This window comes from Callorhinus ursinus, unplaced genomic scaffold, assembly GCF_003265705.2.
Source record: "Callorhinus ursinus isolate GAN/ISIS: 27379988/994484 unplaced genomic scaffold, GSC_fseal_2.0 scaffold57, whole genome shotgun sequence".
Classification (NCBI taxonomy): Eukaryota; Metazoa; Chordata; class Mammalia; order Carnivora; family Otariidae; genus Callorhinus; species Callorhinus ursinus.
In genome coordinates, this window is record NW_027397119.1 from 8,354,224 (window position 1) to 8,367,390 (window position 13,167).

The window sequence follows — 13,167 nt, forward strand, 5'->3', positions numbered from 1 at the left end:
CAGTATCCCTTTGGAGCCAAAGGAGTTCTCCCCGGGGCAAGAAGCGCTCTGAACAGGCTCACTGCCAAACCCCTGCAGCTGAAATTCCTGCCAAGGCCTGAGAGGTGCGCAGGGGCAAAACTCTCCTTCACCTCCCCTCCTGACCTTTCCTCTGGGTGAGCCTCTGTGGTCAGGACCTAACACCCAACACCTCTACGGCTCCGGGGATACAATTTCATCCTCCACCACAAGAGTGACTTCTCTGGGGCTGCAGCCTCGCAGGCGACCGCTAGGGACACACGTGCCCTCCAGGCGGGACCAAGGTACCCTTGAAAGCATTTCTGCCCACCTCTGTGCCTCATCCAACGCCTCTACTGTCTAAGAGGCCAAAGAACTGGGGAGTTTTTCTTCTGTCCCTTGTGACCCCACTGGCCTTTATTGCTGTTTCCTTGAGGGAAGGACTTCTGTTTATAATTCTTTGGATTTAAAAGGAACTAACAGATTGTATAAGGCTGGGGCTGGGTGGCAGGGGCCAAGGAAGGGGTGCAAGGAAAGAAATTGTAAGCTGTGCACCGGCTTCACAAAGATGACCCGGATCCCACCAAATCTGCCAAAAGCTCAGGAAATCTCCCTGAGCATGGGGCATGAGCTGGACAGACGAAGGTTGCCAGGATAGAAAGTGCCTTTGCTTCTCCCAGGTTCTGGGTGAACGAGCAAAGGAGGTCTTCTGCCCTCCCAGACTGCCCAGAGAGGCACATTCCAAGGAAGAGGGCACACAGCTGCTCCTTCTGTCTTAGGGCCCTGACGTCCTCTACCCAGGCCACCTGTTAACTATCAGAAAGGTTATTCCGTTCCTGGATACTACAGGGGATCTGACTTTGTTCCTGGGCTGACCTGTTCTGTAGTGAAGCAGAGGGCAGATTTGCTAAAGCTACAGAATCGGCCTGAAGTGTCTCTGCGGCCGGCCTTGCTGTCCGCGTGACCCTCTAGCACCTAAGAGGTTCAGGCACAGTGACAGAAGCTAAGTTATAGCAAATGGGAGGAGGGAGGAAGGAAGGAGATAGGTTTTTGTTTGCTTCCTACCGGCGGGAAATAGGCTGGGGGAGGGGAAGAGACTGACCCTGGAAGATTGAGGCCGGCAGAGAGATTAGGGGAAAAGTCAAGGCAAGTCTTGAGGGCGCCCTCTGCCCAGATTCCCCTAAAGGCACAACATGCAAGCCTTTCCCTCTCTATGGCTTCTGAGAAGAGAAAGAAGAGGCAGGTAGGTGAGGCAGGGGGACAGGAGAATAAAGGGGGGACACGGTCTAGTCCAGGAAAGGGGTCCCACAGTCCGGTCCTGGAAGACAGTTCCTGAGAAGGGGAGCAGGCGGGGCCTGGGGAAGAGGCTCCCACATCTGGGCTGCTGGGGGGAGGCATGGTGGGAGAGGGTCCACGAGGCCACGGCTGGAGGGAAGGCTGCTTTCTGGTGTGCGGGGGCCACGCAGCCGGCTTCCTGCCACCAGGACATGGCCTGTGTCTCACTGTCCCGACTCTGCCGTCCGACTCACGAGCAGGCTGCCCACCTTGGGCAGGGCTGCACCTGGCCCAGGAGAACGCTGGGAGGAGGGGACAGGAAAGCAGTCCTGACTCGGGTACGCTGCCCTGTAGACATTCCTGCCTCAGGTCCTGGGGTCCCAGGAGCAACTGCCTCCTGGGTTTGGAGGGGGCTCGTCTTACACCTGTGCCCTGCCCCGGCTGCCTGAGGCCTTGCCCAGGGTCCGGGCTGCTGGGAGGTCCTCTAGCAGAACAGCCAGTTTTGCATCCGGGAGCAGTGCTCCTAGCCCAAGGTGGTACATGCCCCCGCGTGGAGGAGTTGCCCTGGGTGGGTGCCTGGAGCCCTTGGCCCGAAAGCACTTTCACTCCTGGGGCCGTCCCAGGGCTTCTTGGTCTCCGGAGGGCCTCTGGAGGGCCGGGCAGGTCCTGCCAGAAGTGGGTGCCCTCAGGCCTGGCACCTGCCGGAGGAGGCCGGAGACGGGACCCGGGTCCTGCTCACACGGCCGTTTCCCGTTCTCTGTGAACTTCCTCCTTCTTCCTCTTCATCTTGCAGAAGCCGTGGAGGCCACAGAAGCAGGCGAAAGTGAACTGGGGCATGCCCTGGGCCAGGCTGGGGGGATGCTCACCAGAGAAGATCTGCAGGAAGAGGCAGGGGAGGAAGAGGGGCAGGAGGAAGGCAGGAGAGAGAAGCAAGCTGGGGTTAACGTTCCCAGAGCCCTCCAGGGCTGGCCAGTCACTGGCACTCCCTGATTGTCAAAGCCCTGCCAAAACTCTCACAGGCCTGGGGGGGGGTGGTGTGGGCGGGCGGCACTGGACAACAGCCTCTGTGAAAGCTGAGTGTCCTGATCTCTGGGGAGCTGATGTCATTCCTCCAGTTGGACCCTGGGTGAGTCCAGGGCAGGGAAGAGAAAGCCACAGCCCCTGCTGCCTCTGTCTCCCTCCTGCCCCCTTCCACTTCACCTCACCGCCGCACACCTGTGTTTGGGCAACAGGAAGCAAGCAGCTCAGAGTAAGCTCTGTGCTACCTGACACGGGTTAGGGGTGGGGCTTTCCACTAGCCCTTTTAGGTCACCCAGTCCAGTGATCCCAAGGCGGGACTTGGTGGGCCTGCATCCCACACAGCCTTGACCTTGACACCTGGAACTAAGTCACGGGCAGGGAGTGGAGAGTGGGGGCCCTTCCCTAGCAGGCCCAGTTTGTCTGATACCCCTAAGGAAATCTATAGAAAACAGAATGGGGTGCCTGGGTGGCTCAGTTGGTTAAGCGACTGCCTTCAGCTCAGGTCATGATCCTGGAGTCCCGGGATCGAGTCCCGCATCGGGCTCCCTGCTCAGCAGGGAGTCTGCTTCTCCCTCTGATCCTCTTCCCTCTCGTGCTCTCTCTCTCTCAAATAAATAAATAAAATCTTTAAAAAAAAAAAAAAAAAGAAAACAGAATGGACTTTGACTGCTCAGAGCAACATAAATCCCGGTCCTCCTCACGCAGAGAACAGACAGCAGAGTCCTTTCAACCAACAGGCTATTTTATTGAACACCTATGCTGGGCAAAGAGGTTGGGAGGTAAAGGGCAAAGACAGAATTTCTTCCCTGGCACAAAAGTCAGTCTGAGATAGAAGCTGAGGCTGGATTTGCCCCAGCTGGGCATGTTATCCCCCACTGGCTCACACAGCACTCAGCCCTGAAGGCAGGGCCGCCTGTGGTAGCTGGGGCGCTCTGGCCAAGGGCGGGAGGGGGTTTCAGGGGATCAGCACTCAGTCTGCAGGTCCCTCCGGCTCACTTCTCCACCCTGGCCTGCCCTGGAGGGGGCACACATATTTTCAAGCCGGCTCCAGCAGAGCAGCTGGGCCCAAAGGGAGCGCCTTGCATGGAGGTGAGGCCCACATCAGAGGCCTGCTTCGAATCACTTCTCCCTCTAGAAAGAAGACGGGGGGATGCAGCCCACATGCCGAGAGGAAGGAGGGAGGTGCATGGTGATGCTGGAGTCTGGAATAAGGAAGCACGAGGCCGTGCTTTTTTTTTTTTTTCTGCCAATAAAACTTTATTTGACCATAACAGGCCAGGGGGCCAGATTTGAACAGGCCAATTACCAACTGGCCTGAGACTTCGTGTACCAACCCCTAGTCTATACCAAGGGCAGAGATGAACAGGAAAGCAGTGTTTTCTTCACCTACTTTTGGGGCGTGGCAACTGCAGCGGTCAATGCCTCCTACGAGTGGGGTTCATCAAACAATTTTAGGTGTTTATTTCTAAAAACCTGGGTTTCTGTTAGCATCCCACTCTGCCCTAGGACTTTTCTGATTCACTTGAAGGGCCAGACACTTGCATGCTGATTTCCTTCTTTCAGCTGAGCTCAGAGGTTCTCAAGCTTCACCTTGCGGAAGAATGGCTGCTCAGAGTTGCATAGAGAAAACCACATGGATCTATGGTAGGTGCAATTTAAAAGTCTGTTAAGAGTCATTTTCACTCTAGGCCTTTCCCCCCTTAATTGCTGACTTTGGAACTCCATCCCCCGAGAAAGCAACAACAGGAAGGAGTGGACAGACCCCATCCTGCTTCTCTCCCAAACCTCAAGCATGTTTTCTAAAATCTGGTTAGATCATGTGAGTGCCCAGGAGAGTCTGGGGCCAGCCACAGAGGCCACAGCCAGAAAGGAAGGAAGGAATAAGGAAGACTCTCGGGCCGAGAGATTGCATCGGATGGCTCAGGCCCCAAGGCCCCAAACGCTAACCACACCTGCAAGTGTTCCACTGTGTTTGAGGAACCTGGCCAGCCCCAGGTGCCGGCTCTCTGGACAGTTCCACAGGCCTGGCCAATCTTGCTCCTTTGGACAAACGTCAGGTTTCTCCAGGCAGAGCAGAGGGCCCAGCAGGCAGGCCCTCATCGAACACAGGGTCTACAGTGGAGCCGGTTCCGATCAGGATCTTCCCCCCCGCATCCCCTCCAAGGGTCCTGCTAATAGCGCTAGTGACTAATTAATAGGTGTGATGCGTTTCCAGTGGCCAGCTGGGTGGGCGGGAGGCCCAGCTTGAGTCAGCATGGGTAGGTAGACTGGTTATTTAATCACCCACTTTCCAGCATCCTCTGCACACCCACTCTCCTGGAGTATAATACAGAGAGCAGAGAGCAATCTCCAGGATATATATAGACAGAGCCGAGACACAACTACTATATTTCTAGATCCCTCCTGTGACAAACCTAGAGAGATGGGGATCTAAACTGGGGCTTCGATGGCCTGGGTTCTATTCTTGGCTCTGACGCTGGCATGCTGTGTCACCCTGGCAAGTGGCTGTCCCTCCCTGGGCTTTCATTTCCTCATTTCAGTGTACCAAGAGGTGAATCAAGGTTTAACGGCCTCCAAACCTAAGGGGCTAGCAGGGCACTGGGGATCTTCATCTGATCAGAAAGGAGGGAGCGAGAACAGGTAGGTTTCCTTGTAATCAGTCATTGTAACGCCTACACTTTCCTGGCTAGGGGGATGTATATCAGGAGTACTATCAACAAAGCATTTCCATGATTACAGGAGAAAGACGTGGGGAGAAATCGGTAGGCACAACAAAGCTGACCTGGGGAGGGAAGTCATAATTAAAACAAGCCAGGCAAGGAGCTCTGACCATGACCCTCCCACCCCAAGCCTGGGTCTAGGTGCAGCTCGGGGTCTCCGGTCCCCCCAAGTGCACAGACCCTCTTCCGTCCCCACCCAACTTCCCCTCCAATGTCTGCTTGTTCTACAAATACAGCAAAGCTTATCCCCTGTGACTGTTCCTCCCCGAGGCCCTTTGGGAAAGATGAGAAAATCTGGGCTTTTTTGCTCACTGTGGAAAGTTTGGGGGCAGAGGTTGGAGGCACCAGGACCTACACATCAGAGTTTCAGGAGGGTTGAATCGAACTGCTCAAGAGCTAGGGGCGCCTGGGTAGCTCAGTCGTTAAGCGTCTGCCTTCAGCTCAGGTCATGATCCCAGGGTCCTGGGATCGAGTCCCACATCGAGTCCCACATCGGGCTCCCTGCTCCGTGGAGAGCCTGCTTCTCCCTCTGCCACTCCCCTTGCTTGTGCTTTCCCTCTCTTTGACAAATAAATACGATCTTTAAAATAAATAAATCAATAAATGGCTCAAGAGCTAGGCTAGAACCTACAACCTGGCTCCTGAGAGCTGTCCTAGGAGCGGACTGTCTCACAGAGATTCCTGGGTCCTTGCTCCTCCGGCGGAGTGTGTAATGAGAGTCTGCTTATTGTGCTCAGGTCTCTGATGTAAAGTGTTTTGGTTGCCCCCTGCCCTTCCCTACCAAGGCCTGGAAGCCGTGTGGGCCCTGGGCATGATGCAGGTCCCTGGAACGGCCCCTGAAGTGGGGAGCTGTGGAACAGAGAAGCCCTTCCATTTCAGTGTCCCTCCTGCCCTGGGTCCCACGCATCCTTCAGCATCCCTCTGCCAGAGCTGTGCCTCTGCACCTCTCTCTGCGTTGCACCCCCTGCCTTCATCCCTTCATGCTTTGCAGAGTGTTCCAGCACCAACTGGTGGGCTCCCTGGAAGTCAGGTCCTGGTGAACCCCTTCTTGCTAGGTCTACTTGAGGAGAAAGGAGTCTGAATGTCCGAAATGACTGAGTCCAGAGTTTCTGCAAAACAAGTGGAGCAGTGCCTGGAGGCACCCCCCACTTATCTGTGTTCATGATGGAAACTTCCCCTCCCACCCTGCAGCTTCCCTCCGACCTTAGCTTTCATGCCTCCAGCCAGGAGGGGCTAAGGGATAGAAAGATGAGCCCCATAAACTCAGAACAGAAAGGAAAGGAAGGTGGACACTGGACAGAGCCCTGCTGGCTCACAGTTGGCTGCATCTGACTGCAAGCTGGTGGCCCAGATTTCTTCCCCGTCCTCCTCTGGCCTTTCCCCAGCTCGGGGCCGAGATGATCCGGGGTATGGGGGCGAGAAAGATCCTCCCATGGCCAGCTTTGTGGGAGCCCAAGCGGAAGAGCTGCCAACCCACAGCTCATCGTCCCCCAAACACCAGGGGGTTCCCGGGCTCTCTGTTGACCCCTTCCCCTGGCCCTTAACCCCGCTTCTCCTCTCTCTACCAGGTACTCTCCCAGGGCCCCCCGGCCCTGGCACCTCCGGCCAAAATGGGGCAGTGGGTCAGAGACCGCTTGAACATCTGGAGGGATCAAGAGGAATTGGGTCTCAGAGCGGGCTAGAAACTAAGAGAGCGGACAGCCAGGGCTCCACACTGGCGGACCAGGAACTCCTGGGTGCCTCCAATTTTGGCAGTGTTCTCCAGCAAAGTGGATGGCAGTGGGGGCTGGACATATTTACAACTGTTGGGACTTGCCTGGAATCCTCTTACAAACAAAACAGGGGGTATTTTCCTTCCCATCCCCATCCCCTCACCTCCCAAAGCTGAAGCAGAGTAGCTTCCAACGAGCTGCCCCCCCACCCCCACCCCCGCCAGCCTCACTCTGCCCCACCCCCACCCCAGGTAAAGGGCAAAAGAGAAGTGACCCAGTGAGGAGGGCGCCTCACTCCTGCAGAACAATGCTGAGCCCTCCGCCCCTCCCCAGCTCCCCTTAGCCCCGCGCCTCAGTAATTAAAATATGAATTCACCTTCCCTCCCCGAGCCATTCATCACTGCGAAGGGAAGCAGCTGCGGCTTAGGAGACCGGATTTGGGGGATTAGCTCGGGCGGTGGAGCAGACACACCAGGAGAAAGAATTAAAAAGGAAGGGGGTGAATTGGGTTTTCTCTCCCCACCTCCTCCCTCTCCCTCCTGCTGCCACTGAGCCTCACACCCCACCCCTTCCCCCAAAGCCTGGCCTCTGCAGGTTTCTGGGAACTGTAGTCCCCAGGACTGTGTTGATAAACAGGCAGGCCACGGGTGGGTGGTGACACAAACTACAGATCCCAGGACTTCTTCCCAGAGTTGGCAGCCGCAGGGCTGGGCACAGGCCTCCAGTCTGGGAGTAGCCCTCATTCTCCTTGGAGATTAACTCCTTCTTGGCCTGCTGGAGACTGACTTCCAGCCTCTGGCTTACTGAGCTCCTTGGACTCGGGAGCCAAGGTCCTCTCGGCCTCTGATGCTTCCAGGCCAGCCCCCACTCATTTCTTGCTTGCCCACCTAGAGAAAGAGGGGAAGCTCCTCCCACCTCTCAAGACTACAAGGACAAACAGGCATTTAGCAGTGGTTCTGAGGGACTCGGGGGGCCCCAGGAACTGGAAGGGTCAGACCAGGAACAGTCTTGAAATGTCTTGAAACCCTGACCTCCAGGGCCTTCCAGGAGGCCCACCGCACGGCAGAGGCCGGCCCACCTTAAGGGTCATCCTAAGCATGAGCTAGCATCGTCAGCCTGACATGCAGCACGAGCTGGGAACACAGTGGTCCTGACGGTCGGGGCCAGAAGGGCTCCCAGAGGTCAAACCTTAGTGCCATCCTCTTCTGCAATGGGGCAGAGATTTTTTTGAATAGTCTTTGCATTTGAAAGGAGCAGAGTTTTTAGCAAACTCCACTTGCACTAAAAAATGGGACACACACAACCAGAGAGATTCACTTGAATCTCAGTGTTGTTCAACACGGGCCGGCTCTCTCAAGGGAGGTTGTACGCTGGGTATCTCTGAGGACGGTGACAAAGACTGAGGTCCAGGATCGTTTTTAGGTTTCAGCTGTCTGCAGGCAGGGACCAGGGTAGACGCAGCCCTCTGATCCGTGAGTCCTCCAGGGAGAGAGGGCATGAGGCCAGCTTGCCTATTCACTTCAGTTGAACAATTATGTGAAATATATAATTACATATCTCCTCCAGGCCTGCAACACTGGCAGTGGCCAAGAGACAAAGAACAGAGAGAAGCTGCAACCTTGTAACCCCAGAGGTGCCCTAGGCCCAGGCCCAGGGAAGCTACCTTGCTCTGTGGCCCTGTTCTCCGGGCTCACAATTCATTCAACCAACATTTACCCAGCAACCCCCTGCTCAGAGCCTTGGCTTGCTGGAGTTTTAGAGAGGCAAAAGCTGGCCTGGTCGTCTGTTCCCTTCGTCCAGGCCCAGACCGGGGTTGTGGGGGACTTCCCAGCAAATTGTGTACTGGGATTCTTGTTAGGGACCCAGCCGCAGAGGCAAGAAGGGGGTGCTGCTCCAGCCTGACTTGCCAATTAGATCGGGGAGCGAAGGGGAGTAAATCTGGATGTCCTCTGAGCACAGGAAGGAATACAAGAGAGGCTCATTCTGAGGTGGGGGCAGCTGGACAAGGAGGGAGGTGGGGGAACGTTCTAGCCACCTCTTATCTCTGGGCAAGGGAACCCAAATGGAGAGTGACCAAGCCTGGCAATTCTCATCCCCGTTCCTTGTACCACCCAAGCTGGGGCGAAGGGGGAAGTGGCTTGGAGCAGCCCCAGCAAAAACGCAGCTGGCTTGGGCTTTCTCTTTGCTTCTTCAATTGTTTTGATTTTTTCTTCCCCCCGTGCTCTTGCTGGAAAAGGAAAACCAAGGATGGACAAAGGGTGTTTAGAGTGGGGCCATGGGGCCAGTTTGTGGACGTGCATCCAGCAATTTCCAGCTTCCAGAGTGCTTCCCCATGGGCTGGCTTGTTGGCTTTCCCTGCATCCAGCATGATGCGGTTTAAGAGCCCAGGTTCAAATCCCAGCTCTGCCCCTTACTAGCCATATGAATTTGGGCCAGTTTCGTAGCTCCCTTGTGCCTCAGATTTCCCAAAGTAAAAAGGGATGGTAATAGTACTTTTGTCTTAGGGTTGTTTCCAGGATTAAGTGAGTCTGGGTAAGATGGATAGAATCTTGCCTGGTACCTAGCAGACACTAGATAAACGTTGGTCAGGGAGATTAAGGGCTCTGAGACATTATAAGTAACTTGCCTTCTGATTCTCAATACCAAATATAGTACTCTCTGATTCTGCCCTGGTGTGTCTTAGACAGACTAGGGGCTGGAAGGGGAGGGGAAGGGAGGGTGCTTCCTCTGCTGCTCCAGCCAGACGGCTGGGATGGAGTTAGGCAGATTTGCATGGACTTGAGGGGTAGGGCAGGAAGGTGAGAGTGGGAACGGGCATGGGGAGTCAGGCAAGATGAGTGGCAGGCAGCGGGGAATATGGAGAACGGGTACCATTCACAGACCCGGGGAGAGGGAGGCCAGTGCTAGGACAGGTAGACGACCAGAAGCTAGGAACCGCCGAGCCCACCCTGCAGCCCACGGCGAGAGGCTGCCTGCCTAGTTTCCCTCTGTGGAACCTCCTCTCCCTAAGTGGCCGGCCTGAGCTCTCCCATTTCAGCCACCGAGAAGTCCCGAGATCTCTCTCGCACAGAGAAGGCTATGGCTTTCAAGCTGACCACAGAGAAGTGAGGCCCAGAAGCACAGACTGTCCTGGGGGGCACTGAGAGAAGGCCCGAGTGCTGTGTGGCCCTATGCCCCTGACTCTGGCCCCCAAACCTCTGAGCATGAGCCAGTCCTCAGTAACTTGGCAAGGGACAGGGGAAGGAACGGACTTACAGACCTTGGCACCCCCTGCATGTGTCTCCATCCTCAGAGGGAATCTCCCTCTGGAATCACCAGTCCAGCCTCTTCATTTCAGAGTGAGGGACCAGGCCCAGAGAGGGGAAGTGACTTGGCCAAGGTCACACAGCCTGGCCCCAGACCCTCCGTTACCAGATCCCCTGCATGCCCCATCCTCAAGTGGAAACCCCTCCTGGTACCCCCTTTGCAGCTGGCTCCCAGCCTGGTCCTGTGGGGAGGGAGGTGCAGATGTCAGGAGAAGGAGCACGCCCCTCACTGTAGCCCATGGCTTTTAGCCCTACATGAATTAGAAACAGCAATCACATAGGAATGAAAAGCCATAGGCCACAGCAGAGCTGAGGGGGTCCAGCGGTGGGAATCTCAAAAGGATGCGGGGAGCTGGGGGTACCTGGGGAGCCCTCACTCCCCTTCCCACCAACCCTCCCCACCCCACCCCCCGCCCCGCCCCGCCCCCAGGTACTGGGCCCCCAGGTTACATACTCTCACCATCCCCCACCACCTGCCCTGGCTCCAGCATTAAAGCCTTCCCAGTAATGAGTTTCCAGTTCTGGCCCCACAAAGTCCCCACACAATGGGCCTCACTCCGGGGTATGAGGAGGGGTGGCTTCCTGGCCATAAAGGACCTCCTCTAATTCCCTTAATTAGCCTCCAGCCCCCTGCTCAGGGTCCTTAACTACCCCCTCCCCTAGAGAGTAAGGCCGGATCTTTTCAATGGTACTGCTGCCAAGGCCCAGGGCCAGCCCCATATTAGACGCTCTCCTTATAAAACTTAACCCTTCCTAGTCCAGCCACGGGAAACAGAGAGGGCAAAGAAGCGTCTGGATAAAGGAAGGCTGAGATGAGGGCCTGAGTATGGGATTTGGGGGAGGGGGCTGGGAATGGAAGCTAAGGGTTCTATTCTTTAGAAGAGTGAACGAGCTTCTTGAGTACCCCCAAGGTTGGGGCCTGGCCCACACATCCTAGACTAGTCAGGGTGCCTACCAACTATACCCGTTCTCATGTGGTTTAGAGGAAAGCAGGACCTTGTTTTCAGCCCCAGGTGGAGGCAGGAAAGGGCCTGAGCTTGAAATCCTCGGCAGCTGAGGGCAGCTAGCTTCAGACCCATCCCTGGGTGATGCTGTGGGAGGGGGTGCTTGCTGCCCTCTCTCTTTGGCAGGATATGGTGGCTGGCACAGGCACTGGGGACTCGGGGACTCAGCGAATTGCTGAGTGGAGGGGAACCAAGGTCTCAGAACCCTGGAAAAGATGTGTTCTAAACACAAGCGCTGTCTCCTCCTCCCCTCTGCAGTGATGGGTCATTTGTGGGCAAGCATCAGCCTCGGAAGACAGGAATTCAGGGAACCGCAGGTTTAGGGAAGCTTCAGGGGCTTCAGATCCCGACAGGAAAGTAAGAGGCCTTAGGCCCGGGTCAGGCCATGTCTATCGGGGCGCAGCTGCAACCCTCACCTCAGGGGGCACTGGTTTTCTTTAGGACCCTGGCTGGATCGACCTCCTTTACCTGGGCTTCCCACTCCAGCAACAACGGGGCATGCCCATGCCCACACACACACACACACACACGCACACACGTCTTTTCCAACCTGCAGGCCAAACTGCTGGGCATCCTCCAACTTCCCACCTGAACTTCTGGGCATTTGCCCCAACCCCAGAAACCTCTGGTTCTCCCTTGCCTCTTTCGCCCACGGGTCCCCATATCCCAAAACCCATGGGCTCCAAGAAGAATGCCCTCAGTCCCCTCCCAAGGGACACTGGGGTCAGGGGCTGGGGTCCCAGGGACAGCTCACCTGGTGGGCCCCCTTGCCCTGGAAGTCTCCCTCAGAATTCCCGCAGAGCCACTTCCTGCCTTCCAGGCAGCCACTCATTCCCCCACCTACCCCCAGAAGCTCCACGCCCAGCGAGGGCAGGCCTCCTCCCTCTTCCCTCCCACTAGCCTGGTCTGAGCGGTGCCCAACTCAACTTGACTCATTGAGAAGGCCTGGCCCGCCCCTCCCCCAGCCCGGTGGCCAGTGGAGTGGGGGTGGGGGGGGTGGGCTGGGCAGGCGGGGGAGGTCAGGTATTCCTTCAACCCTGACTTGGGCCTGGGTAACAAAGGTCTCATTGAGCCTCTGGCTGTCTGGTCGGTGAAGCACAAACCTCTTGTATCTATTCGCTTTTGATCTCACTCCCTCTGAACCAGCCATGTATTACTCACGTCCCCCTGCCGGGCTATTGGTGTGGAGGGGCTGTTCCCCCCCTTCTCCCCATCTCCTTTCTCTCCTTCCTTCCCCTGCTGCTCCCCTCCAGCTTTTTTATGGTTCAATTTTTGGCAGGAGACCTGAGGCGGCTCCCTGGAGGCCCCCTCTCCTGCCTGGCTGCCCCTCCCCACTTCTGCGCACCCGTTCCTCCCCTCCCTCACGCCCCCACCCTGTGTCCCTCCACCTCCGCTGCTCCTGCACTTGCCCTTCTAGTTTGAAGATCCACACACCAGCTACATCTGGCCCCTCCGTCCACCCTCACCTGGTCGGTCCCGCAGATTCCTGGCCCCGGGCACATGAAAGCCTCAGCCCTGCCCGCCCCAGCCCACCCGACAAGCCCCAAGTAAGCTCCAGAAAGGGCTGTGTCTCTTCAAGGTGTTTCTGGGGCCAGAAACAGGGGAGGGGAGGTGGGGGGGAGAAGAACATCTGTCAGGTCTCAGGCAATGACCCATCCAGACCTTGTTGGGATGTGGAGAAAGGGGAAGCAGACCAGCTACCCTGGCCTCCTTCTCTGCTTCCTCCAATCCTGAGACTCTGCTTTCTAGTGAAAGGTCACCACCTGGTGAGGACCCTAAGGACTCACCCTCCTCAAGCTGGGGCCATCCCTGCTATTCCTGTCTCCTCTGTGGTCACCTCCAAACTGTCTGCAGTGTTGCTGGGGCTGAGAGTTGGGGCCCAGGCAGCCCCCTGGCACATTCTCTCTAGGGCCTCCCTGGCCCCATCCCCAGGGAGAGAGACAGTCACCTTTGAGCTCTGAGCTCTCCCCAGAAATGCCAACAGATGCAAAGAATTCGTTCCCATGGTGGCCGGCTCCAGGGGGCTCTGCCAGCTCCCCCATGCCTACCGCCTGTGGCCCCCACTCCTCCCCTCCCCCATGCCTACCGCCTGTGGCCCCCCTCCCCTCCCCCATGCCTACCGCCTGTGGCCCCC

General features: G+C 56.8%; 1 protein-coding gene across 4 annotated transcripts in view; it reads right to left on the minus strand.

Annotated features, from left to right (window-relative positions):
• Window positions 1–1,299: 1,299 nt before the first annotated feature.
• Window positions 1,300–13,167, minus strand: part of BLACAT1 (BLACAT1 overlapping LEMD1 locus) — a 16,279-nt gene continuing 4,411 nt past the window's right edge. The window contains exons 1-2 of one of the 4 annotated variants that reach the window (XM_073884563.1): window positions 11,788–11,865; window positions 1,300–2,148 (exon numbers count right to left, since the gene is read on the minus strand). In XM_073884563.1, coding sequence (XP_073740664.1) covers window positions 2,008–2,148; window positions 11,788–11,865 — 219 coding nt within the window. In that variant the 3' untranslated portion in view covers window positions 1,300–2,007. Of the gene's footprint in view, window positions 2,149–3,179; window positions 4,405–7,100; window positions 7,234–11,787; window positions 11,866–13,167 lie in introns of those variants that run through there. The other 3 variants (XM_073884564.1, XR_012375818.1, XM_073884565.1) reach the window with 3 other exon arrangements.